This window comes from Artibeus jamaicensis, unplaced genomic scaffold (assembly GCF_021234435.1).
Source record: "Artibeus jamaicensis isolate MK-2021 breed Jamaican fruit bat unplaced genomic scaffold, CSHL_Jam_final contig_490, whole genome shotgun sequence".
Lineage (NCBI taxonomy): Eukaryota > Metazoa > Chordata > Mammalia > Chiroptera > Phyllostomidae > Artibeus > Artibeus jamaicensis.
Genome location: NW_026521861.1, coordinates 10,197,726 through 10,224,673, shown reverse-complemented (window position 1 = coordinate 10,224,673; position 26,948 = coordinate 10,197,726). Strand labels below are relative to the sequence as shown.

The following is a 26,948-nucleotide window of genomic DNA, read 5'->3' as shown; positions in this document are numbered from 1 at the left end:
TAAAAGGGGTAAAACTCTTACCTGCAAGCCATGAACAAAACCAATCACAAGAACCCTTCCTACGCCCTATCATATCACTGCTAAAATACACCCATTTCCCGTAGTAAACAAACAAGTGCTGATTTCCCAACTGGCCACTCTCATAAAAAATTCAGTCACCCCATCCCAGGATTCCTAAAAAACAGTTGGTTTATATGAAGATTGTAAAGCAATAATAGAGACCCTACACACCTGGCCTTCTGGGGGTTTTGTGTTAGCCACGTTCCACAGAAAGGCTACTGTGGCAATTAGACACACTCCTCTCTGAGCTGGAATGTATAAGGGTGGACGATCAAGTTACCAGCAAACCCCATGCAATGTTACAACCCAAAATTATGCTTCTCCAAAGCACGCCACCACGTCACGTAGGACGCACACAGGCAGGCCAGCGCTTGTGCTCACCAGGATGATTCTGGACACTCTAATGATGAAGGCGCACTCATTCCAGACTAAATCAACTCCAGTCCCTGGAGTTAATTAACAAAGCACCACAATAGGTGAGGAGAAAGTCGCATGCAAAGAAATAAACTTGGGGGCCGGGCCCCTTGGCTTCAACAACCTTACAAGCTGGCTGGAGAGACAAGCCCCGTACAGAGTTAATGCAGCAGCATAAGAAACAACAGCAGGTCAGGACGGGTGCCAAACGAACACTTCTGTTTTATTTACTGGAAAAATAAACATAGGCAAAACCATGAGTTGAGCTCTAAGTTGATCCCTGTTAACTTAAAACAGGCTTCCACACTTGGTAAACAGAGCAGGTGCTGAAACTGAAACAATTTTCCGAAGTATGTTCCAATCTTGTCCCTGAAGAGGCTCAAGAAGAGTTCTGCAGTCACGCGGTTTAGAAACTCCTCCGTGTGAAGGTTCCAGTACTCACAGGAATCAAGATTCTGCCCTAAAGACAGACCGTGTGACCCAGAGCTTCCCTAAACCTATTTTAGGAGGGAGCCCATTTTTCCAGTAACCTACTAATACTCGGTGAGACAGATGTCAGGGAGCATTGGCCCAGAGCTGCCAGAGACTTTTCCATAAGCACAAGGCACAGCATTGAGGAACGAGACCGATTTGAGGCTGCCGCCTTCACCACTTTCTGTGGGCTAATCATAAACAGAGCAACAAATGGCATCTCTGAAAAGCAGGTATATTTTCCCCAAAAGAGTTCAGAGTCAATTCCTGAACAAAGTCATATGCACCAAAGAAATAGTATCTTCCCAATAAAATGTCATTAAAAGAAGGGTTACTAAAACTAAAGAAACTCTACAATTATTTGAGGTCATAAAGTATACTCCAAGACTTCTAAAATCGCCCTAAAATGTGCCGCATTTTCAAGGAGCTACAGCTGTGAGGTGTGTAAAAGGAACAGACGTAATTCTGCAAAATCGCAAGAGTGTCAGCTGACTTTAAAGCTTACCGGTCATTTAGGACGTCATCATTTTGTTTGCCTGTTTTGAAGGTGAAAGGCCTGAGGACATGGACTTGGGTGGTGGGATGCGCTCTTCTGGAGCAAGGTGGGGTTTCACTCTTACGAAACTTCCCAGAGACCTTAAATCATTCCCATCGTGGTGAGTCTAACTCTCACACTCTGCTGATAGTTATAAGAATGAAGATCTTTCCAGAATGACACTTGTAGCTAAGTCTCAGAAAATGTTTATGAATTTTGCCCTCTTGCCTTTCTTCCTAGGAATCTATCCGAAGGAAATGATTAAGTGGGAGCGGAGCACAAAGACCTTCAATGCAGGATTATTTAGAATGGTAGAAACAAAAAGAGATACTCTGGCGACCTAACGATAGGTCACCAGTTAAGCAAATTGGAGTACAATATTATGGTCAGTTTTGTGGTAAAAAAAATCCGTAAGAATTTTAATGACATGGAAGAAGTACTTATTCACCACATCAATTTTCATTTTCAATAAACGCAAGTCTGGAAATACTGAGCAGTACTACAATGAGCTCAAAGATGTTAAAAACAAATATAAATGTTAATATACAAAAGGGAAAAGTCTAGAAGGAAATATATTCAATATACCAGATTATTCATAAAGTAATCTCTAAATGGCAAAATTAAGGGCTAGTTTCTCAACTGCCTACAATGAACAAAAGTTTTATGAATGAAGGAAGCTACATTTAAAAATCAATTTCAGCCCTGGCTGGTGTGGCTCAGTGGATTGACCGTAGGCCTGCAAACCAAAGGGTTGCCGGTTCAATTCCTAGTCAGGGCACATGCCTAGGTTGCAGGCCAAGTTAGGCCCCCAATAGGGGGTGCACAAGAGGCAACCACACATTGGTATTTCTCTCCCTTCCTCCTTCCCTTCTCCTCTCTCAATAAATAGATAAACAAACAAACAAACAAACAAATATCAATTTCAGCCCTAACTGGTGTGGTTCAGTTGGTTGGGCATCATCCCACAAAGGAAAAGGCTGTCAATTCAATTCCTGGTGAGCGCACATGCCTGGGTTGCAGGTTCGGTCCCCAGTCAGGGCACCTACAAGAGGCAACCAATTAATGTTTCTCTCTCACATCAGTGTTTCTCTCCCTCCCTTTCTCCCTCCCTTCACCTCTCTCTAAAAATAAATTAAGTAAAATATTTTCTTAAAGAAAAAAAGAGTATCACTTAACTTTACAGGTAGGATTTTCAATAGAAAATTAGCAGTTCCCATTTCTGAACAGTTGCAAATCAGTCACTGAACATGTGACTACAAGTGGTGACAACTGTGAACGGAAGGCTCAGCAATGAGGGGAGGACACACTGGCCTTCCAAGTCTCCAGGTGGGTAAATGGAAGCGTGAGCAGCTCAGGGCACAAAGAAAGCACCATCAGGGGGCAAGTGTTCCAAAAAGAGGGATCTCACCACAACAGAAAGGCAGAAGTGCCTGAAAAGCCATATTATACCAAAAGGAAACCGGAAACATGAGATAAACGCTCCATCTCTCTATTGAGGAACAGTGGGGCCGCGGACGACGTCTGAACAGTGACCTCAGCAGCAGAAAAGACAGCAGTGGGTGGCGTGGCATGTGATATTAAGGTTGTGAAACTTCTGATTCTAATCTGAAGGGGGCAGAACGGCGTTTACACAATCTTTCTTGGTAAAGTATTTCCTGTCGCCACGGTGGTCAGATGCCACACCGTGAACCCAAACCTCAGGAACTTCAGAATTCCTCACCACGGGGTGTTTTCTGGAAGCAGAGAAGGAAGCTTGGGCTTTTAAACATAGACTATTACATCTTGGGGTTTACTCCACTCTCTCCCTTCAAAACACTCCTGAACCCAGCCACTACTTCCCCGAAAAAGTCAGCCTGTTTGCCTGCTTCTCAGTCTTGGATACTCAGAGCTCTCCTTATAAAGACGGTATTTTTGTGGTACTCACAGGCTTGCTCTACATCCTTAGGCAAAATACACACCCTCACCACGGTTCTGTCTGTGGAATGGGCAAGTTCTGACTCAGCTGCTCCTAGGAAGCACACACCAAGTATTCTAAAAAGTCCTGGTTGAGTCACAGCTAAGTGGAAGACAAACAAACAAACAAAAACATGAAAACGAAAAACAAGGGGAAAGTGTATACATATGTGGAGGTGAGAGTGGGCACAGTGCACACGGAGAGTGGGCACAGCTTTTAGGAAGTCAGCAGAGGTTCACAATTCACATCCCCCATCAGAGAACGCCCTCCCTTCCCGCAACGTGTCCTGAGTCCTCTGCAGGAGACACACCCGGAAACCAAGCCCCTGACCGACCCCGGCTGCACTCCCCAGTGAGGCTGGCAGGTCTCTGAGCCCTGCCGCCACACTGCGCCCACTGACACGTCTTTGGCACCGGTGGGGTTAAGGCGCTGACGTGCTCTGCAGCCAGGCCGCCTTCTGTCACGGCCTGGCTCTCACCTCTGAACACTTAACCGCCCAGTGGCGAGTTCCTCCTCTTAAGTGCGGATGACACAGCACCTGTAGAGCACCAAGAACAATGTCTGGCACACCAAGAGTGTTGCAGGCTTGTCCGCTATTATGGTTGTTGCGATTCACCATTGACTCTACTTTCTCTCAATGTCTACAATACTTTTTTCCCATGTGGGAAATGTTTGTAAAATGTGTGTAAAAATCATTGAATGTGAATCAGTAAAAATGTAATCAGTAAATGTTTGTAAAATCATTTTACTAAATATTTGTAAAAATCAATGAATGTGAATCAGTGACTGAATGAATGCTGAGCACAAGACTACGAGAAAGCTAATTAAAACTACATATCTAAAGAAAAAGAAGAATTCTCTACCCTTCCCTAAATACACTCTACATAAACGAATAGAAAACGGACACCACTCTCATGGCGCCAGTTAAAAGAGTGGAGTGTCCCCACTTCTTGCCATATTGTTTTGGGGGCTCATGAAACCTAGAATCTTAATCTCTCTAAAAAGACAGCTTTGAAACTAAACAGATATTTTTCCAAAGAACATACATGAAAGATGGAAAGGTGCTCAAAATCACTGATCACCAGAGCAGTGCAAATCCAAACCACAATGAACACCTCACACCTATTAGAAGGGCTATTCTAATAAAAGACAGGAGATGGCATGTTAGCAAAGATGTGGCAAAAAGGGAACTCTCGCTATTGGTGGGGATGTAAACTGGTATGGCTACTACGGAAACATACAGGTTTCTTCGTGACCCAGCAAACTTCCTTCTGAGTACAGCCCCAAAGGAAATAAAAATGGGATCTTGAAGAAATGCCTGTACCCCCATTTCTATTGCAGCATTATTTACATACAACAGCCAAGATAGGGAAACAACCTTAATGCCCATCCACAAATTAAGCAGATGAAGAAAATAGTGTGTGTGTACACACACACACACACACACACACACACACACACACACACATTATTATTATTCAGCCACAAGAAAAAAAGAAATCCTGCCATTTGCAACATGGATGGACCTTGAAGGCACCATGCTAAGTGAAACAAGTCAGACAGACAAAAACTGTGTGATGCTATGAATATGTGGAAATCTGAAGAAGCCAAACTCACAGAAGCAGGAAGTAGAATGCTGGTTGCCAGGGTCTGGAAGCTGGGGAAATGGGGATGCTGGTCAAAGGGTACAAATTGCAAAAATGAGTTAAGTTCTGGAGACTGAATGTACAGCATGGTGACTATAATGAACAGAGCTGTATTATATAATTGAAAGTTGGTTAAAAAAAAAAAAAAGCAGATCTTAAAAGTCCTGGCCACCAAAAAGAAAAAGATAACCATGCATCCTGATGGAGGCGTCAGCTAATACCGTGGCAACAATCACTTCATAAACTATTACGTGTATCACATCCACACACTGTATACCTCAAACTAACACAATGGCCTATGTCAATTATGTCAATATATCTATAAAGCTGGAATGAATACAAATAAAAAATAAAGACAACTCCCTCACTCTTCCGCCCCTCCAATAAATATTCTCCACTCTGTGAATGGCATTCTCCACCCGCCTACCTTTGACTCCCCTTTCTCCCTTAACACCAGCATCTAACCCACCTGCAAATTCCACTGATGTCCCCTCCAAACCTGTCTTTCACAATCCCCAATGCCATCAGCTTATCATTAACATGAGCTGAACCCCTCATGATTTCCTGCCTGGCGCTGAGGATTCAATGCCAAGTTCTCACTGCGTCCCCAGGCCCCTCTCCCTGGGCCCTCAAGCCCCATTCCCACCATGGCTGGCTTTGTGCTTCTCTTGAAGCCAAATTTCCCTGCCTCTAGGGCCTCTGTACGTGTTTTTTTCCTTCTGCCTGGAATGTTCTGCCACTCTCCAACCCCTTCTCGCATACCTTCACCTGGCCAACTCCCATCAAACTTTCAAATGTCATTTTAAATGCCATTTCCCCTGGGGACCTCCCCAGCCTCTAATCTCCCCAGTCAAACCCTCTCCTCCCTGGTACTCTTCATGGCACCTGGAACAAGGACACCCACACAGGGAGGGGCTGCGATGGCTTTGCTGAGCCTCAGCTAGCAACAGAGCCTCCCAGCGCAAAGCAACTGCCAATAAGCATCTGGCAGAACAGGGCAGAATGCAACCCAAGTCAAATAATCCATCAAACCTCCACATGTGTTTAGTAACCAAGAGGATGCTCTCAGAGTCATGTTTTGTTATTAACTATGAGCAGAGCCCCCCACCCCCCTGAACTCTTCAGAAACAAAAGATAAAAGGCTTGCCATGGCTGCTGAGCTTACTTGAAAATGCTCAACACAGACAGCAGAGACTCATGTGAAGGTCTGACCATCACACTGTATTTCGTAAGGGTTTTCCACGGGCTTTCAGCATTTAAACAACAACAACAACAAAGTACACCACGCAGTCTGGAGGGCTTTGCTCCTCGGGACTCAGGCAGCTTTCCTAGCCCGCACCTCGGTGCTCATTACTCCACAGAACACAGGAGACCAAGAACCACTTAGAACCGTACCCTAAGGTAGAATTCCGCATGCACTTCAAAAGGAAACCCCCAAGATAAAATGGTAGGAACTTTTGAAGCCTTTTGCCGTTTTGTAAGACACATACCGTACCAAAATACCACCATTTTTGGTACAGAATCTTTTTTTGCTGGGTACAAAGAAAGTTAAATGAAAGTCTTTGTACAGCAAAGGCTCCGGGGTGGCATCCAGGGAGCGGCTGCGAACCCTGCGGCTGCAAACCCTGCCGCAGCTCCGCCAAGACTCAGGCCGGCCACTTAGCACACCCAGCTGTTTGGCCCTCATTTTGGAAGTTGTGGGGGAGGAGGGCAAAAAATTTAAAATATACATTTAAAAACACCACAGGGAAAGGAATATGAGCTACTTGTGAGAATTAGAAAATGGGACTGCGGAGGCTGGGGAGGAGGGGAGCAAGAACCTCGGCTTGTGGCTAGCCTTCAGGAAGTGGATACATTTCCAGGGGTGTGGGGTACGGGCGGGTGGGGGGGGCAGGCGGGGGGGGCTGTGTTGGGAGGGAATAAAAGGGAAAGGGAAGGGGGAGGGTGGAGAAGAGGGGGGGAGAAACGCATTTGTTGTGTGGCTCCTATTTTTTGGCTAGCCCCCCCCAAAAATCAAGACAGCATCCTTGAAGGATAAAATTCCTCTTCTTTTAAAACACAGGTCAGGAGTCGCTAGATTATAATGAACAGGATGTTGTATCCATTACAGGAACTCAAGCTTGTGGGGCTTGCTTCTTAATTTAAACACTATTTGATCAATTGAACTGCACTTGCTAAGAACATTTACTCTACACATCAATTTTTATAATGTGGTAACCCACACGCCACATGAAAAAAAACCCAATCAGATCAAAATCCTCAGACAAAATACTTTTAATTCCCAAGTGAGAATTGTGCCCCAAATATGGACCAGGAAAACGTTATTTTCTTAGCAAACTGTGATATTAGTCTCCAATGATTCCCAACAAAACCGAACACTTCTCTATTTTCAGAAGAAAACATTAGAAATCATTATGAAACAGCTTGGCCCAGAAATCACAACAAATCCAAATTTCGCAGAAATTAGGAAGCAATCCTCAGACAGTTATTTTGAAACATGTGATGAAACACTGTGATGCGACAATGTTTCATCTAAAAGAATGAAAAATAAAATCTGAGGAAAAGCCCAGCGTCTGGAGAAAAGCTGGCCATTCTTCAGTGAATGTGAAATGAACAGGAACCAGATTCTTCTGATCGATACTGAGCCAAATGACCCAACGGCCATAGTGCAGAATGCCCCCTTTACAAACACTGGCGCACTGTACCTGCCCAGCCAGGGCTGGCTGGCACCTCACTCTCTGTCCAATGAAAATGTAATCCCAAATGTGGCCCCAAGGTGCATGACTCCTCAACCCCCAAAACTATGTGGGCAACAATCTCCAGCCTTTTTCTGCCCTACTTTCCCCATCTCGCTCCACTAATAACCCCCGCGCCCGGCCCCACCACCCCGCACCCCCCTTGCCCCCTAGCGGCAGGCGAAAACTGCAGAAATGCATAATCACAAGGCTGACTCATATAACCAAAGACACCAGTCAGTTGCCACAGCTTCAAGTATTTCACAAATATGGTTTCCTTTTGTCCAACTTTTGGGTTTTCTCCTCTCTCCAGCTCCCAGAGCCCTCCCCTCCCCACCACCAACCCAAAACCTCCCTATAGTGTCCACCCCCCACCCCACCCGAGGCCCCAGGAACACAGCACAAAGCACAACAGATCATGTTACAGTTGCCAGCTGTGGCTCCTTTGGACCAGAGTCTCCATGGAAAGGAGTGGTGTTCTCCCAAGTGGTTGCTATGGAAAACATGCCTTCAAATAAACAGCAGAGGGGGAAAAAAACCCTAAATCCCCTCACTGTTCTTCACCAAATCCACACTGGCTCTGAAAAAATGTTGTAACAACTGCTCAGATTGCTAATTCTGCAAATGAAAATAAGGCGCTTAAATCCTAAATTGTGGCATCTGTTCTTATGGGACTCTTACGGGATTTGCGGGGGTGGTCAGAGAGGAGGGCGATCGTCTCCCTGTCACCCAATGGACACATCCCCGCTCTCACTCACTGGCATGGGCAGTGGCCCTCTGTGCCCTACCTATGAGACACTGTGAACACTCTGGGCCACTTCTAAGAATTGCATCTTCTCTCCACCTTCAAAGAGAAGAGGCCTCTCAGAGATTTTAAAGATAACTTCCTTTCTCTGTACATTAAAAAAAAAAAATTGTGGGCGAGTCCTGCCAAGCATTCCAAAAGCAGAAAAATTTCCAAGCCTAAATGCACACATGAAAATACAGGGAGGCAGGGAATGTGAAAGGGACGGGCTTCCTCATTTTACCTTCAAGGGCCCTGTAACCAACACACTTTTTCAAAATCTTGGGGTAGCACCAAAATACTGTCTTACATGGCACTCACTTTTCTAGGAGAAAGCTGCACCAGAACCCCACGCCAACAGTGTGTTTATACCTGTGACAACTGTCCCTGGTGATGACACAGAACCAGCCATGGAAAGTTACTTGCTCTCCCTCAGGACAGAACATTCCACCAGGGCCAGGAGAGAGAGCAGAGAACGGGTCCAGTGCTCACTCTGGCCGCTAAGACAGCGTGTGACTTTGGGCAACTCGCTGAAGGCATCTCTGGGCCGGTTTCATTTTCTGAGAGCAGGTGGGTCCTAACGGATCTAAGGGCACTTCCAGCCCCCAAATCTCAGCATTATAGGAGTATGTCTAATTATGAGCATCCAATTTTATTGTGGGGCTAGAGGGAGGAGGAAGTTTCTGGAAAATGTCAACTCTCTTTCTATGTGCCTTACTTATGACAAAAATTTGTAAGACATTTTCACAAACAATGGCCCACCGCGTGGCTTTATGGAAATAAATTATTTTGCAATATACATACACACACATACATATTTAATATTCCTATAACAGGGGCATAAAACATTAAATATAATATACTCAATTACAGCAAGCTACAAAATAAGGAAGCAGTTAGCCTGAATTTTGACACAATGCATTCTTGAGATTTTTCTACCTAAAAAATTATTTTGCCATTTATAGAAATCATAAGTAACACAGAAGCAACATATATTAATGGGTAACATGTTGTGACACTTGGATAAAGACTACATGAATTGTTAGTGTAAAGTTCAGCTCATAGTATAAATACACAGAAGAGAATATTCTAATAAGGCTGAGCTATCTTCTCGAGAAGTTAATTTATGAATTCCACTTTCAGGGCTTACAAAATCCTTAGAAAGTACATTAAAAATATATGTAGACACACATGGTATGTTTCAGTCTCTCAGTACTGCAAACGAATGGCTCCTTATTAAACCTCCACACTTTCAAAGCCATGGATATACAGATTAAGTTTAATTTAAGCCTAAATTAATTTCTTGGCTCCATCAATAAGCCCAGAAGAAATTTTTCTGATGTTGCTGTCAAATGTTCCTTTCCAACCATTAAGATAAACTGGATGGGGTGGGGGGTGACTGGAAGTCTCCAATCCAGGGCTTTCTTCAAGTTTTCTAATTCACTCCGCCATTCACCTTCCCTACATGACTTTTTCAGGGAAGATTCTGGATATTGTAGTTTTAAAAACAATTGCTTTGATACCATTTCCAGTCTTCCCCACACCATTGTGACTGTATTTATTAACTGGAGCCCACAAAGCTCAATTCTAACCCAATAGGAGAAAAGACAGGTGAGGAATTTTCCAGGTAGGTCATAATCCCTAAGGTCCAATAGGAGAAAACAGGCACCCTTCTAAGTATAAACCATATCCAAGAATATGCCAAACAAAGTGTTTCTGAAGGAAGAATGACTGATCAACAAGGCCCGTTATCAACCAGAGATCATCTTCTTCAAACCCCGCCCCCAACAAAGGAAGCGACTGCCTTTGTGAGGTCACTTACGACAATGTGTGCTGGCGAGGGAGAGCGGGCGTCCTTGAGGGCTTGTCGGCTTTGGAGGGTCCCCGCCTGGACATCCAGCAGCGGCCATTTCATCTGCAGATACTGGAGAGCAAACAAATCGAACATGGAAAATGAACTCAGAAAAGAATCGCCAAACAGCTACATAGATCAGAAACGGCAAAGCTTAAAAGCATGCAAACAACAGTATCAACGGAAAAAGCACGCGCCACACCAATAGGTTCTTCCTTCGAGTTCATGTTCCATGGGTACATGGGTACATAAAACTATATAACTATAGTTTTATTTTTGCATTCAGACCACCGGCGGCTTCGGATAAACGTATCTCAGGAATACTACCTCGTTTAGAAGGAGCAGTGTGGGAACAGGGAGACAGACAAAGGGAAGAAGGGAAATGGAGCCTCAAGCCAGTGTCCTAGGAGACTCTGAACCTGCCCTTTCAGGAAACCTCATTTCTAAAGAAACCTGAGTATCCATCCGTGTGTGACTATCCCCGACCGGAAGTTACTCAAGTCAGGTGAGGATGGAAATCCTCCTCCAAGCCGAAAGCCAATAAAACGAAATTATTTCTTGGTAAGAGGTGTACAAACAGAGCACAATGCAATTATAGCCTCATCGCAAAAGGCCAGAGAAATTCCTAAATACATACAGGTTTACCACGGAGAGAAAAATAAAGATATAAGCCAAATATGTCTATCTCTGCCCTGCTCGGCGGTAGGAAATGCTAGCAAATGGCATAAGGGACGGGAGCTGCTTCTGCGAAAGGGGCTTGGTCGGTTTTTGAGGGGACTTAATCAGCTGATCCAACTCCCCATTGTGCAGGGTAAGGGAAACTGAGGTACAGTGGCCTCTCCGGTCACTGAGATTTTTAGCACCACTGGGGCATTTGACTTTTGTTAGTGACATTACAGCAGTTTCACTCGGGAAAACTTCAGATACCCAAAGAAAACTCAGACACTGCTAAGATTTTATAAGGGCATCAATACCGGCCTCTGTACCTCCGAAGGCCAGTTGATTAATGCATGAATTAATGCTTGAAGGGCATATAAGGAACCATGTTGATATTTTCAGAGACACGTAGGGAAAAAAAGGTAGAAGAAGGGAAGGAAAAGGCCAGTTTTACTATTAATCCTACTGAAATTCTCAGTGAACACTGGTTAGAGTTTGCTTTGTGCATGACGGAGACAAAAATGCCGCCCTCTGGGGGATTCCGTGCACCAGAGAGAATGGGGGAAGCTGTGGCCAAGACTCGGGGAGCCATGCCCAGGAAATGCCAAGAAGAAGGTGGCATTTCTGAGAAAGAGACTGACTGGGGAAGGCCCCGCAGAGTCTTCTTAAGTCAGAAAGATTCCAACAGAAAGGACAGCACAGCGCAGTCCAGAGAGAAGGCAGGCTTTGCTCAAATCCCATGCAACAGAAAAGGGCCAAAGCCACTCCTGTAAGTTTTTCCATGGATTTCCTAAAGACACAGCCTTCTGGCCCATTAAAACCTAATGCAGCTCCACCTGAAGCAGGGAGAAACCCAATGGACACACTTTCCCAACCTAGAGCTCCACAAGGTTGGAGCAACTTCATCTTCAGAGCCTCTACCTGGAAGCTTCCTGTGCCAAGGGCGGCTGGTCGCCACTCCTAGCAACTCCCCACAAGACCTTGCACTGGATGCTTCCATAAAGCTCCCGTTTTTTCACTTATAAACTGAGGGGATGTGATGGAGGTGGGTGAGGGGCTGTCCCAAGCATGGACTGACTTCTAGGAGTCTGGGCCTGAAGACAGGAACCATCACCAGGCACCACCAACCACCCCCCCACCCCCTCCCAGTCACCCTCATAATCAAACTACTTCCATTGCCTTGTTTGGGAGCGGTGCCACCCCAAGCTGAGAACCACGGAAGTGACTGTTTCCTGGTCTCCCTCAGCCCTCAAACCCAAGCTGGAGGGCCATGGGACTCCGTGCTGTCCTGTCTCACCCCGACTTCTGCCCCTTCTCCCTCGCCGCATAAATACATGGGCCCCATTGGTCAAAAACCACTCAACAGAGTCATTTCCTTGAGGCCGACCAAAATGGACACCTGCCAACACTCACCCCTCCGTCTCATAAAACCTGTGAAGAAAAATGCCAAGCAGATTCTACCACTCACCTACATGTCATGCTACCGTCAGTGGGGACGGGTAGATTAATGGACAACTTTTCATCTTTGGCCATCTGCAAAATGGATTTCATGGCATTCCAAGTGCCACCTCCAGCGAATTAGGAAATTCAGGCTTTATTTAACATGACAGACCTGCCCTAAGGACCCCACCCAAGCCTTATCATACCCATAATGCAGTATTAATGCGGAGACTTATAATTCTTACTTTACATAAAAGCTTCATTGTGTGCCATATCCAATCTCCGCGGGCTACCTGCACCACATATTTTTATGAGCCTACATTTCAGCGCTCCGAGCCTACAATACACATAATTTTCAATTATGTTAGGGCAGCCCAGGATCACTGCCTATATAACATTACTGGTTGGAGGAAATGAGACTCGGCCCCGCTGCCCAGAGAGAGCTAACCAAATCCAGATGGCAGGGGAAGACAGCCCCAGTCCCAGCGACTTGCAGGGACTCCACAGTGACAGCCCCAACCTCCCGGTCCCAGTGCAACTCGATCCCACAGAACGGCTGGGTCCCCGCAAACCCATGCCCGTCCCTTAGACCTTAACTGGCATTCAGGCTGACGAGGTTCCTCCTGGGGAAGTGAGTATTATGTCAGGATTTTTTAAAGGAAGTTATTAACCTCCTCCAAAAGTGATGGATTTCCCAGGCCTCTTCATCTTCTCCAATTGGTCCTTATTAATAGAGAAAATAAATAAATAAAAGGAAGAAAAAGGAAATTAGGTACTATTAGAGCCTAGAGGAAAATCTTTTCCTTCCTGGACACATTAAGCAGCAGGAAATTCTATTTATTCTGTTGGGTCCTGAAGGAAGACCTGGAGAAAGAAGCCTCTCCGATTTACAAACCGGCTGGAAAGCCATGCAGCGTTTTCCCAATAGTTCCACTCCGGTTTTATATCCTTTTTGGGGAAGAAAAAAAAAAAGTTCCCACCATCCCACTATGAAAACAACACTAGGCTCCAGTTCTCTTCCTTTTAGGCTGCTCAACATGGAAATTATGAATTGCCTACAAAAACATTAAACTTTTCAACAAACTGCAATCAAATGGGGCTGTGGGAATTCCTGCATTGAGAACTGTTGAAATGGAGTCCACTCGACTTTCATTTTTGTAGGGGGAGGAGGGGAAAAAAGGCCATCTCGACTTCAGCATTTCATCCTTTGTTTAATAATAATGTTCTGCTCATGGCCCATTAGGGTTTCTCCCCAAATCATATTTTATGATATGTCTCAGGGAGCTTAACTTAAGCTTTTGGACCCGTGGACAAAGTCTCAAAATATATACAATACCATTGGCCTGAAAGGAACCAAGGCTATTTAAAAGCCTGTTAAATTGTCAGCAAAGAGAGAAAGGTATAGCTCTCGAATTTCTGCTCCTCCAACTCTCCCAATAAAAAAGGCACTGAGGAAAGGCAAATGGGAATGGAATGGATCTCCCAAATCAGAAGGCCCCACTGGGGTCAGGTTCAAGTGGGCCTGATAGAATCTGCTCGCATGAAGATACTCCCACCCACAAGGACCCAGATTGGGTAGCAAGGATGGAAGGGGGCTGATCAGAGAAGCTGCCACACAAAGCCGAGGCCGGCTGAGGTCCTGGTAGGAACTTATTTTCTAAACAAACAGGACAATTCAAAGGACAGCGATGGTGATGATAATGACAAAGACTGCCAGGAAACTCCACATCCTTGATAAAACGCCAAAGCGGCTTCCCGGCACTCCCTTTCATTCTCGCCACTGCACAGATGGACGGGCAAGCGGAGTCTGCCCCTTATTTGTTCAGGGCAGGGCTGGCAAACTTCTCCTGTAAAGGGCCACACGCTGACCGTCTCAGGCTTTGCCAGCCGTACATTCTCTCTCCTAACAACTCGGCTCGGCCACAGGCAATACCTGTATGAACAGTCGTATTATGTCATGGCTTTGTTCCCGTAAAACTTTATTTATAAACACTGACATTTGGATTTCATGTGATTTCCTTGTGTCAGGAAATCTTCTTCTCTTGATTTCTAATCATTTAAAAATAATAAAAGGCATTCTTAGCTCATGGGCCATACAAAAGCAGGTGGCCAGCTGGCCTTGGCCCGTGGGCCCTAGTCTGCCATCCCTGGCCTAAGGAATGAAAGTGTCAGGACGTGAACACCATGTCAGACAGGACACACTCTTCACTGGGCCTTAAATCCATCACATAGCAACCATGTTCAGTGACCCAAAAGCAGCATTCTGATTGAATCATCACTGGCAGACTCAAGTTCTGGGGGGGAAAGCTTAGAAAAGAACCTGAGCTCTCTGGCCGTGACTGGCAGTCATGGGGTCTAACCAGCACACCACGACCTCACCCAAATCACTATCCCTCCTTTCTGAAATGGAAGTTTGAAAATCCCTGAGCACTTCTGACTGGAAAGGGTTCATGTGGTTAAAAGTTCTCACCCACTTCCCAGGAGACACTGGCAACACGTCACGTGTCACCAAATCATCACGCAAGAATGCCAGGCAGAAATTCCTCTGGTCCTGGGTGATGTCCCCCCCTGTGTGCTTTGGGATCAACTTTCTAGGTTTGGAAGCTCCTCTGTCCAGAGCTGCCCAACGTATGTAACTTTCCCATGTCACAAATCTGGGAAGAAAACCCACAGGTGCCAGCTCAGTCCACCACCAACAGATGACATTCGCCACGGGCTCAGGCAGAACACAGAGTTCAGAGCGGAAAGAGAAACACAGTAGGGCCTCAACAGACTGCTCAGTGGAGGTGAAAGCAATTTCTTCAGGAGAACTAGGTCCTGTAGAAAACCCATCACCCAGAGCAGAGCTGATTTTATCATTTTTGAAGCCTTCATACCCTTCCTCAGCCTGGTAGACAGGCATCCTTTACTGAAGTATAAAATCCAAGCTATTTCTCAATCGGGGTGCTTCTTCCTAGAAAATTTCATCTTATGAGAATTCAAATTCATTGGAAACCATCTTCATGATAGATTTCAACAGCTATGACTTCCGAACTCACCAGCGTGAGAAAGTTGTACATGTTTTACAAAATGGAAAGTCACTACTCTGCCTAGACACCCCATACTGAGCGCACCACCAGCCATGGCCTATCACATCCAAAGTCTTCAATCCTTTCTCCCCTACGAGGTGACTTGCTTGCTGCCCCCACCCCATGCAGCCTCCAAGAGGGAGGCCCATGCCACTCTACTTAAAATGCACAACCCTGTCTACAGTGTTCACGTCACTGGGTTTCACAAACAACCACCAGAAGCCACTCATCATAAGAGGAAAACAGAGAAACTTAGGCAGCCAATAGGAAGCACAGACCTCGATGATGCCAAGAGCACATCCGCATTTCCGCAGGAGCTCACACTGTGAGGAGCGTCCACACACAGGCCTACGAAAGAACAGCCTTGGCCGTCTCTTTCTGAACCTACTTCATTTCTCAGAGACAGAAGATGGAAAATTCAGCTCATCTTCTGTAAATAAGACACTCTGCCCTGGGTAAGGAAATCGCGATGTATCCCAATGGCTAAAATAGAAGAATGTGATGAATTTAATACTCCGCCCTACCCTCTGAATCCAGACACATGCTGACATGTTTCCAAAATTTAGCAGTGATCATACATATATCCCTTATCAGTAAAACTACATGAAACTATTTCAGAAGTCTTCAGAATCCTGCAGGATCCTTAGGACTTCCACGACAAAAATGCCTCCACGATTTTCCTGCAGATGCAGAAGGTATAAAAGATTAGGCTGCTTTGTCCTAGGTTAAAACATACTCCTGGGGATTTCTTCTTTTGAAAAATCCACAGAAAGCCTAAGACAGAGGCTCTGTTTAAAGAGGCTTTATATGACTGTACGGAGAAAGAAAACTCAGAAATGGATGATTTCTGCTAGTTGGGAGCATTTACTACAGTTACCAAGGAAAAGAAACCAAAGCTCCAGGACAGGCACACTCTGAACTTGGAAAACGAAGAAAGCCACAGGAAAAATCCAGTAAGATGTTAGGATTGACTTTTTCTTTATTTTTTTTTAATGAAACTGAACATAATAGGAACTTGGAAATGTTTCCCTTACAGTCACTAACTACCCCATTTTTCAACATAAAAGGAATATGGGGGAGCGGTGGGGCAGGCTATCAAGGCACCCGTGTGAAAACACAACAATATAAAGGTTTCATCCTGTCTCTATGGGTTGGTCATTATACAACTTTTAAATGAAATCTGTACAGTTAACCCTTTTTGTCCTAATTATAACAATCTCAAAGGTCCTAACAGTATCTCTTTCACACGGAGAGAGTATTTTTAGAGTTCATAACCACATTCACAATAACGCTATGAATTAAATGAGCAGGAAGTCACAACCCACGTTCTTCCAAGGAGGAACCTAAGGCCTGTCGATCAAGGCCTGGCTTGTCTGAGGGTCACTGTGTCAGCTGGCAGTCAAGTGCACAGGGCTCCAGACCACCCGGTGTTTTCCACTTCACCCTGGCTTACTCTGGATCTTCCTCTACCTTCCCTGGTTTCCTTATCAACTGCCGGGCATCCCTGCCTGAACTCCAGCCAGGGATCGAAGTCTCATAGGGCATGGCTAAGGGAATGACTCACAGCATCCCCAAAGGAATAAATAACTCTTCTTCAGCATCTAGCATTGCTCTTTCCCCCTTGGAAGCTAGGCAAACTATTGTTTTCATCCAAGGCTACTAGAAAATTGTTTCTACCAGAGCTACAAAGCACAACAAGCCAATAAAAAACAAAGCAATTCAATAACCAGAACTTGGGATTCGCTGTTTTCTTTTCCCGTCCAAGTATTCAATACCCGTGGTCCTGCAGGTATGTTTGCATTTGCCAGGTCAGTGGTTTGCAGGGCGGCAGCTGCAGAGCAGTGCGGGGCAGCACCAGATGGACAGAGTTTCACCGGGCCCTGCCCCACACTCCCAGGTGAGCCCCGCAGGCCTTCCTCCCACCCACCCTGAAATGTCGCTCTTAAAGTTTCAACTGTGCTCCTCGGAGTAGCAAGCAGGGAAGAATCTGGAAATCTTCCCCAGACCAGTTCTGCCATACCTGGGCAACCTCGTCCCCCTCTGAGCCTAAGTCTGTAGTACAAAATTGGGGAACATCACCTCAAAAACCCGTTCAACTCTAACACATGAACTCCCGCGGCATTTACAAAGCATGGGCTCTGTGTCCAGTGTGGACCGGATGTTCTGGGGCCCGGAAAAGTCATCTAAAACTCTGCCAATGGCATGGTAAGCTAATGAATGGCACAGGGACTAAATAAGGAACACTGAATTAATGAGTGACAGGATTCCCCCAGTCCCAAACCTCGCTGGCTCATCTGCAGAACCTTTCTCCTGACCCACTGGGCCTGTTACAACAGACTGTCCAGGAGTGGGCCCAGGTCTCTGTATTTCTTTTTCCCCCGACTTGCCTGGTGACTCAGATGATTGATCCGTCATTAGCACAAACTATCAGTGTTGGGGCAGTGCCAATAATAAGCATGTTGTACATTTGCACACTCCATATGACTTTCTTAATGGGCTCTCTTAAACCTCTAAATGGATCATCACTGCATCCTTTCTAGGTGATCAAATGAAGTGACTTGTTCATGCATTACTAGAGATTTCTAAACCAGAATGCAGAACTTTGGTAATTTTAGACCAGAACTCTCCAAGAACCCCCTGCAAAAGACTGAGATGAATGGGTAATGGGCACCCTCAAAAGGAATGGTCCAGCTCCCACCCTACACAGGGAGCCACGAAGCAACGTGAGATCATTCTCCTCAAGCCATGCCCCCTACCCCGCCCCTGGTGGTGCCTAGTAAATGATAAGTTCCTGCACACTTGCTGTAGAAACCTCACAGTAAGAGACGGACTCGCAACAACCTGCCTGTGGTCACCACATTCTTATTACTGCTTCTTATAAAAAGGCCAAGTGCAGCCCAGTTCATTGGGATGTTTGAGTTATCACCTGCTTCTCTACACTGTGCTGAGGTGGACACAGTCACCTGCAGACCCTCAAAATAAGCTAGAAGATCGGAGCAGCGTGGGGAGTGAAGGTGGGCATTCCTGAGAGCACGGTGAATATGAAGTGCATGGGACAAGAGTGTCCCAAGTTTCAGCTGATGATTAGATGAACAAAATGTGGTCTGTCCACACAATGGAAAATTATGTGGCAATAAAAAGCATCATGCAAACTTAAAGAGAAGGCAGACAAAAAAGGTCACATCCGGTATGATGCCTTCTATACAAAATACCCAGAATAGGGAAATCCATGGAGACGGAGAATAAAAAAAAAAAAAAAAAAAAAAGTAACTTCAGGCACTAGGGGGGCAGGGGGGCTGCTAGAGGGTACAGAGTTTCTTTGGGGATGATGAAATGTTCTGGAAATAGTGTGATGTTTGCCCAACCTTGTGAATATGTAAAACCCACTGAATTGTACTTTAAATGGGGGAGGAAGAGCACACAGTCATGATACAAACTCCACCCATAAGGCCACCCATGAGGATGTGTAATGAACTGAAAAACAAGTGAACCTATTCTTTAAAAAATAATAATAATAATAAGTCATACCCTCCAAAACTTCTTGGGAAAGAAGCAGTTTCCAAATGCAATTTGGGTTGGCGTTGGATCTTGGGGAGAGACCGTTTCAGGTGCGGGGGAAGGGGCACAGCAGAGAGGACAGAGTGTGTGACAGCTGCTTTGAGGCATGGGGCTAAAGACAAGCGGAGGGGAGCCACAAGTCAATGGAAGAGCAGACAGTTCAGAAACCAGAACCCTACAGCCCGTGCATTCTCCACATTCCCCAGGGCCCTGAGGCCTTGGGAGAGTCACCACGCCTCTGGCAACTCGATTTCTCTGTCTCGAAAACTGGGCGGGAAGGATACGAAAACCACCTAAGAATCCCTGGAGAGATGATTGGATAAAGAAGATGTGGGTACATAGAGACTATGAAACACTCCTCAGTCACAAGAAAAGATGAAGTCCTGCCATTTGCAACAACACGGGCGGGTCTCAAGATTATCACCGTGAGTGAAACAAGTCAGAGAGAAAAGGACAAGAACCATATAATTCACTCCTTGTGAGCCATAAAACAGAAAGCAACCAACGAGCCAACCAAACAAACAAAAACACACAGATACAGACAACAGACAGATGGTTACCAGAGGGAAGGGGCTGGGGGGACAATGAAGAGGGTAAGGGGACCAAATATATGGTGACAAAAGGATATAGGATTGTACACCCAAAACTTGTTATTAACCAATGTCACCCCAGTAAATTTAAAATTTTTGCAAAAGTACATACGTTACTATATATTTTTTAATTGGGCATGAAATCGCTTGTTGCCTAAAGCCTCCCAACTTATCATTTCTCCAAATTCAAAAGCCGTGTAAATGAAGGAAAGGCAAAGAGTTCCAGGAAGTCCACGGTGGTTAAAATGTACCATTTCTTCCTCCAATTGCACAGGGCACTTAAAAGCCAGAAGCTACCGGTCCACCGTGTAAACTGTCAATCATGCAGCTCTCAGATGACCTGCAAGAGGTGAAAGCCAGGGAGGAGCAGGGTGCCCGTGACCCGGATGGGTCATCTGAAATGGAGGACTCATCACACTGCAGCAGATATTAAAACCAAAAACTAAAACATTCCTTTCTTCCTCCACAGCCACGAGCGCTGAAGAACTGCATCTTCCTCGCCAGTCTCTCCTCTCCCAGCTCCATATTCTTCCCCCCAGCCCACAACAAAAAGTGACGGAATACTTGGCGGTCCACGAGCACCCAATTAACGTGCTTTAGTCTTTGGACACAGGAACCAAATGCAACATGCAGCTCCTGTCCTCCGACCCCAACTGAAACCGTGAACCACAAGGAATATCCTTTTCATTTCTTTCCCCTGTCACATCTGAAAGAGGTCGGTGGCTCCAGCAAGTTCTCCCCATCCAAATTTTTATTGTCCAATTCTAGCTGTGACAAGCATGTGGAGATGCTTCGTAACACTACACCCAGGAAGCCGAAAGGTCAGCAGCGCCTCTGGTTAATTTTGCTCGGGGAGGAACAAACCCTGAGCCAGGGTGAAGATTTAGTGAGGCTGACCTTGGGGAGGCCCCGACCCCCCTGCGCACAGTCCTGCTGCCTCAGCCAGAAGCGGCCTGTCACTCAAGTATCATCTTGCTGTAACAAATTACTCCTAACCCAGGATTATGGCTCTTTCCAAATCCCTCCTAGAGAGCAAGGAAATAAACATTCTCTCCCAGGACTCTGCCCCGGTTGTTTCCCTGGTTGGTAATCCTTGTCTCTATTTGCTTCTCCTACAAGCCTTCGTCTGGGAGGTCTGGGAGACCATTCCGGCCCCCTTTCCTTTCAGACATAAGCTGAATGTCTCAATTGTCCATTAGGCACAGTAAAAGATGAAGGCTGGCTTTCTGTCCCGAGGAGCCACACACAATAGTCCCCTTTGCCTACTCACTCCTCCTCTGACTGCAGACTCAACTGGTCTAATCCCAGTCACTCAAGGAAGTCCACACCCCGAATTCCTTCCGAACGTTCCAGAGGGACCACAAGTGAGGATGGGTCACCAGAGAGCCGCGCTACTGCAACTCCAACCCACACGGGCTGCCCCCCTAGGGGTGTGTGCCCGTTGAGGGCTGAAGAAAAGTAGGGGGTGGGGGGGGGGGAGAAAGATCCAGGTAGAAGAGGCAAGGCAGCAGGCTCCAGGCAGGAGAAACTGCCTCTGACCCCAAGGCCTGCGGTTTCCTTTAATAAACTACCAGGAGATATTTCGAGCACAATAACCCCGTTTGGGGAAGGAAATACAGTTCTGTCCACTTCCAAGGTCTCCTCCGAAAGAGCAGGATATTCCAGGCACTTCGGACTTGAAGGGCTGTTCTGTGTTTTTCGTTGTACACAAGGAGGGACCAGTTTTTGCCAAGAAACAAGGAGCAGAACAATAGATGTTATAATCAAAGTGGGTGATTTGAGGAGATAGGGATCTTAGCACTGTTTTAGGCAACACTTTCTCCCTGGAGAGAGAATGGCTGACAGCATACTCCGCACATCACGGCCGGGAGAGAAACTTTCTGAAACACCCCAAATGCACCAGAGAGACAGAACTACCCCCATGAAAACTCTAGACACCAAATCAAATTCCTGTCTTCCTCCCCCCACAAAAAGTAGCACCACTGAAGAAACGCATTTAGACAGCACTTCGAATTCTGAAGGGGCGACGCCTCCGCTTCCTCCCATTCTGGCCCACGCAGTCCAGCCTCCCCTCTCTCGACGGGGCCCCGTGCTCACTAAACCAACTTGTTCTCTGCTTTTGTGGTTTCGGTCTTTAAAAGAACTTGGCCTGGGAAGGAGCAATAATGATCTGAAGCTAACCACTTAGCTCATTAGTATGTCATCTGGACAGGCAAAATCAATTCCAACAGCTTCGAGTTTGGTTATTCCCTCCCCCAAAGGTCTGCACTATTAATAGCAAGAAAGTTTCCCAGGCTTCAGTTTATTTGTAATCCCAACCAGCTCTGACCACAGACCACGGACATCTCCACATTTAGAGCTCCCAGGATTCTGGGAGACAGGACTTCGAGTCTCGCTTTTTTTGACAGCGGCGGAAAGATACGAAAGGCAGGCTGAACTCAAGAGGCGGAAAGACTCTGGTTGAAAAGGACTTGATGCCAGGAAAGGGCTGGGCTGTGAAGGGGAGGACCTAAGTAGAGTCTCTCCACGCACCTAACCGGCTTCAGTGCTGTCTCCTAACAGCCTGAGCCAACCCTATGGACGGAAGTCACCATGCTGTCTCCCCCTCATGGAGCTGGCTGACAGGAGGCTCTGGAAGAAGCAGGTTGATTAAATAATAAAACCTCCTGCTTCAGAGCCAGATGACAGAGCAGAAGGGTTAACAGCACAGGCCCCGAGGCTGGAGCGCCTGGGTTCAAATCCAGCATCTGCAGCTTCATACTTCTGGGGTTTGGACAAACGGCTTGCCGCTCTCTGCCTCCCGACCCCTGCTGACACAGGGAGGACAGTAACATGGGACAGTCATGGCACCGCTCTCCCAGGATGTACATGAGGGATTAGCAAGGGACTCCGACGTGGGCACCTGATGAACAGACCAGCTAATGACCAGGACCTGCTCTCACTGACCACATGCAAACGGAAAGAAAGAAAGGACTGATTTTAAAGAGACCCCTCTCCATCTCTTTATGTGCCCTGGCAAAGGGCTTTGCCTTGGGAGTGCAACTCCAGCTGTCTCAAGTTTCCCAAGGACGTGAATGAAGGGAAGCTGGGTCCATGAGGCCCTTTCTCAGGTGCAGAACCTACAGCCGTGCCACCAACAGGTGTTCCGGAGTTCAGCCCAGCCCGCTCTGCAGAGGGGGACCACAAAGTGAACCTCATGCTGCCGAGATCAGGTGGGGAAACGCTAACTCGGCAAATTTCTTGAAACGACAGTTCATGCTACACCTTTAATGCTAGTGTGCCCAGGAAATACCCCAGGGACAGTGTTCCTGCCTCTACAACATGCCTTTGCTCCTTTTCCCTTAGACCTCTGAGTCCCCAGGGGGTTACTGTGAGGGCCCAAAGCAGCAAAACGGGAGCCGTGGGGACTGCGTGCATTAAGACCAAGTTCCCAGGTCACATCCAGAGACAGCTCTGAGCCAGGTTCGAACCCTGGTTCCGTAACTCCCTTCCTTAACTGAAACATTTATGGAGTGCCTAATCGGGCCAAGCACTGACACCCAAATGGGCTGGGTTAAGAGAAGAGAGCAAAGCAGACCATCTGAAAGTGGGGTGAGCTTAGGCCAATGACCTCACCCCTCTGTGCACTGGCTTCCCCATCTGTACAACGGGATATAAACAATAGCCATCTCTCAGAGTCCTCGTAAGGATCAAACACTTGGCACGACGCCTGGCATATGGTAAGTGCTGAGTAAATGCTAGCTATTATATTATTAGGTAGCTATTATATTGCTATTAATATAATCAGTGTCATCAGGATAAAAATCCTCGAAATACTGCGTGATTCAAAATCATCCAAAAAAGCAAATCCCTAACTATGTGTACAATCCAGTGCTTAATGGGAAATGAACACTTAACCTGAAGTAAAGCACAGTGACCAAAACATTCCTAGCTAACCAGCCTCGCCTCTCTAGCTCACTCCCCGGCAAACCCTCCGCCCGCTTCACTCACTCCCAGCCTCCTGAGGGAGTGGAATTTTCCTGTTCCTACAGTTGGGGCCCTCTGGGCCAGGTCTCCACCTCGCGATGCTCGGCAGTGGGACACCGGTCTTAGCAGTCTTAGCCACAGCATCGCTCCCCTCCAACTGCCCCTCAGACTTAACGGGATTTCTCAAATGCCTGCAAGCCCAGAGGATCCTGATTCTTGCCTCCCAGGCTCTGCAAACAGCAGATACACAAAGCACGAGCTGGCCCACAGGACATGAGGTTGCAGTGCTTTAGGAGAAAGCCAGCAGCAGCTGCTCAAGGGCTACGAGGAAACCACACAAAATCACCATCCAAGAGGTTTTACAAGTACACAAAAGAACAATGAAAGAGAAAAAAAAATCTCAAAAATATACTGCCACTTTCCTCCCGGGCCATGACTTCATGTTTTTTTCCTCCTGTCTCTCTTCGGAGATGTCAATAAGATTTAAAACCTTGCCTGTTTAAAACATTGCCTAAAGAAGAGGTAGAGAGTTGGGAAAGGGAAATTTGAAGAACTCCCTCATGCGCCTGGCTCACCACCATCAGGCGGAAAAACAAGGGTCAGCCACTTGGCACCCAGACGGCAAACCGTCGCCAGCCCTGCTGGTGTCCGAAAGACCCGTGTGGGTTTCCTCCTGCACTGACCGTGCCCGCGAGAGTGGGAGAGCGAGGTCCAGGCTGTCCACAAGCCAGGGCAGATAGGAAAACGCCTGGGACAAATGCATGTGGGGAGGTAGGTTTTTAGGGCAGTTTAAAAACAGGAAGTAAGGCTGATTCTGACATCTGAATTCCGGAGAGGCAGGTTACTTAACGTGTCTGAGAGTCACTTTCCTCTTCCATAAAATGGGCGCTAACGACAAGTCTCCCCATCAGAGCTGCTGCCAAATCATGACTGCAGGCAGGCCATTGAGCAGCCCTACCATGGGGGCAAGCGCTTGAGAAATACCAGTGCCGTGACCCCTGCTGATGTTACGCAGCTGGCACTGGACGATCTGGGCGATAATGTCAGGAGGGCTTTTCGCACTGTTGTTATCCAACACCACGGCCTGTCATCAGAAATTTATTTTCTAGAAGGTGGAAAAAGAAAGGGAAGCTGTGTGGTCGGGAAAGAGAAAACAAAAACAATGAGTAGCAGAAGTCATGTAACATTTGAGAGCTGATGGTAGGAAGTGCCCTTGGCTGAGTCCATTTTTCAGATGCGTTTTCAGGAAACTGAGCTGGGGGAGTTTAGGCAAGCAGCCCAAGGTCACGGGACTTGGAAGTGAAGGTTACGAGGGCAGGAAACATGTTTGTCTCCCTCTGCCCCTGTGCCAAGTATGAACGGTCTCTTTAAGCCTCCTTTGACATTTGACAAATATTTATCGATGCCAGCTCTTGGCTGGGCATTATGCTGGGTGCTGGGGACACAGAAAGATCACAGGGCCTAAAACTCAAGTGACCTGGGTGAAAATTCCCAGCTCTCACCCAACTTGCTGTGTGATGATGGGCAGACATTTCACCCAACTCCCGGTTATTGCAAAAGAAGTTCCCCCTCCCCCACCTCCCTCATAGGGTAGGTGCAAAGATTCCATTAAACAGTATCTGCTGGGCAGCTTCCAGCAGAGCTTCCGGCCTCGGTTAACACATCTGTAAGATCATAGTAAGGTATCTGAAAAGCATGTAGAATGTAAACTACAGTATAAAAACACAGATTTCTATTATTATAGGAATGCGCCCCACCTCTGCATCCAGTTGTCTCACTGTCACTAGTCACTTGCTATTTGAACGGTGGCAGAAAAGCATGCTCCCACCAATCAAGCCACCCTGGTCCCCTGGCCTTGGAGGAGGTTAGGGGGGAGGAAGGGGAGTGGGTGGAGAGGGCCACAGGGTTCTGAGCTGTGCATGACGTGGCACTTCCAGGTGGGGAACAAGAGCACAGGGTGACTTAGAGACCAGATCCACACCAGGTGAGGGGGCAGGGAAAGGGGAAGGGGATGGGTTCTGCGCACTCTCCTACAAGGTGCCCACGACCTCCTTCTCCGCTGGCTCCGCACCAGCATGGCGGCCACTACAGCCATCTTCCAAACCCGAGATCAACCCAAGAAGCCTTCCCTACAGCAGGCCAGGCACGTTGCGGGTGACAGGAACAGTCAGGTGAGTGAGTGGTAAGGCAACACTGCCGCCCTCGCTGACCTCATTGTCTTCAGGCCCAGAAGGTTCCTTGTTGAAACAACACGGCACACAGTCTAACTTCTAAAAAGCTTACCCTGGGGCCACAGCACTTCCCAATATTTGAAGAGGTGTCCATCCAGTCACCACCTACTATTCCTGCTTTAGAGAAGGGCGAAGGTTACAACAAAGAAACCAACAGACTAGAGTTGTCAAGTCTTTAGTGTAACATACGCCTGCCTCCCTGGAAGCCATCCACGTTTAAACCGGCAGACAGGCAAGGCGGTGGTTTACAGTTCACCCAGGGGCGGGAGTCAAGCCTGGCTGAAATCCACACGGAGAAGTGCGGGCTGCCCGTGTGACCACAGACACACCTGAAAGACAATCTGTAGACCCAAAACACACGTCCATTTACCACTGTAGTAAGGAGAAGTCGACCACCTTTCACAATGGTTCCCTCCAGGTAGTAGGGTTATGAACAGTTCCTGCACCTTCATACCTCTAATCTACTATTTTAATCTTAAAAGTCAATTTTTAAAAGAAAAAACAGTTTTCAGTGAACTATCAGGCAGCCATAACTTACGTAAGACACCAAAGGTGAGAGGGGCTGCCATGTTGGTGACACTGAAATTTGGCTGCAGAAACTCGAAGCGTCAATGACGAGTCCTTCTGGGGCCGCTGGACTCACTCTCCGGAAGGACCCACAGGCTCTAACACTATTACTGAGCCTTTCTAACAAGCCAGGGACGTGACTTCGGTTTCCTCCAGTCCCCGTGAGGACTTCTGCAGACAGGAGTCCAGAGCACAGAGGACCCCATTTCTGGATTCCACACGACGGTTGCGATCTCAACTTCCTCTGTCCCACTGGCCCCAGAAACCCACTCTCACTGTGGGTCCCAGCTGGATGCCGCCCAGATTTCCACAGGATTTCCACCATCCCACCCACAACCGCACTGCCCTTCCCGGTCCTCACGGCTGTCTCCCAAGGTCCTGTCCTGCTCACCTCTGTCTCCAGCTCCTAGCTCTAGGTAC

The 26,948-nt window shown here is 46.9% G+C and overlaps 1 protein-coding gene across 30 annotated transcripts in view; it reads right to left on the bottom strand.

Moving 5' to 3' along the window:
• Window positions 1-26,948, bottom strand: part of TCF7L2 (transcription factor 7 like 2) — a 186,724-nt gene that overhangs the window by 105,257 nt on the left and 54,519 nt on the right. For 29 of the 30 annotated variants that reach the window (XM_037132918.2, XM_037132910.2, XM_037132909.2 and 26 more), the window contains one exon: window positions 10,422-10,523. The exons of the other annotated variant lie outside the window; for it this stretch is intronic. In XM_037132918.2, coding sequence (XP_036988813.2) covers window positions 10,422-10,523 — 102 coding nt within the window. The remainder of the gene's footprint in view (window positions 1-10,421; window positions 10,524-26,948) is intronic. 30 annotated transcript variants of the gene reach the window in all.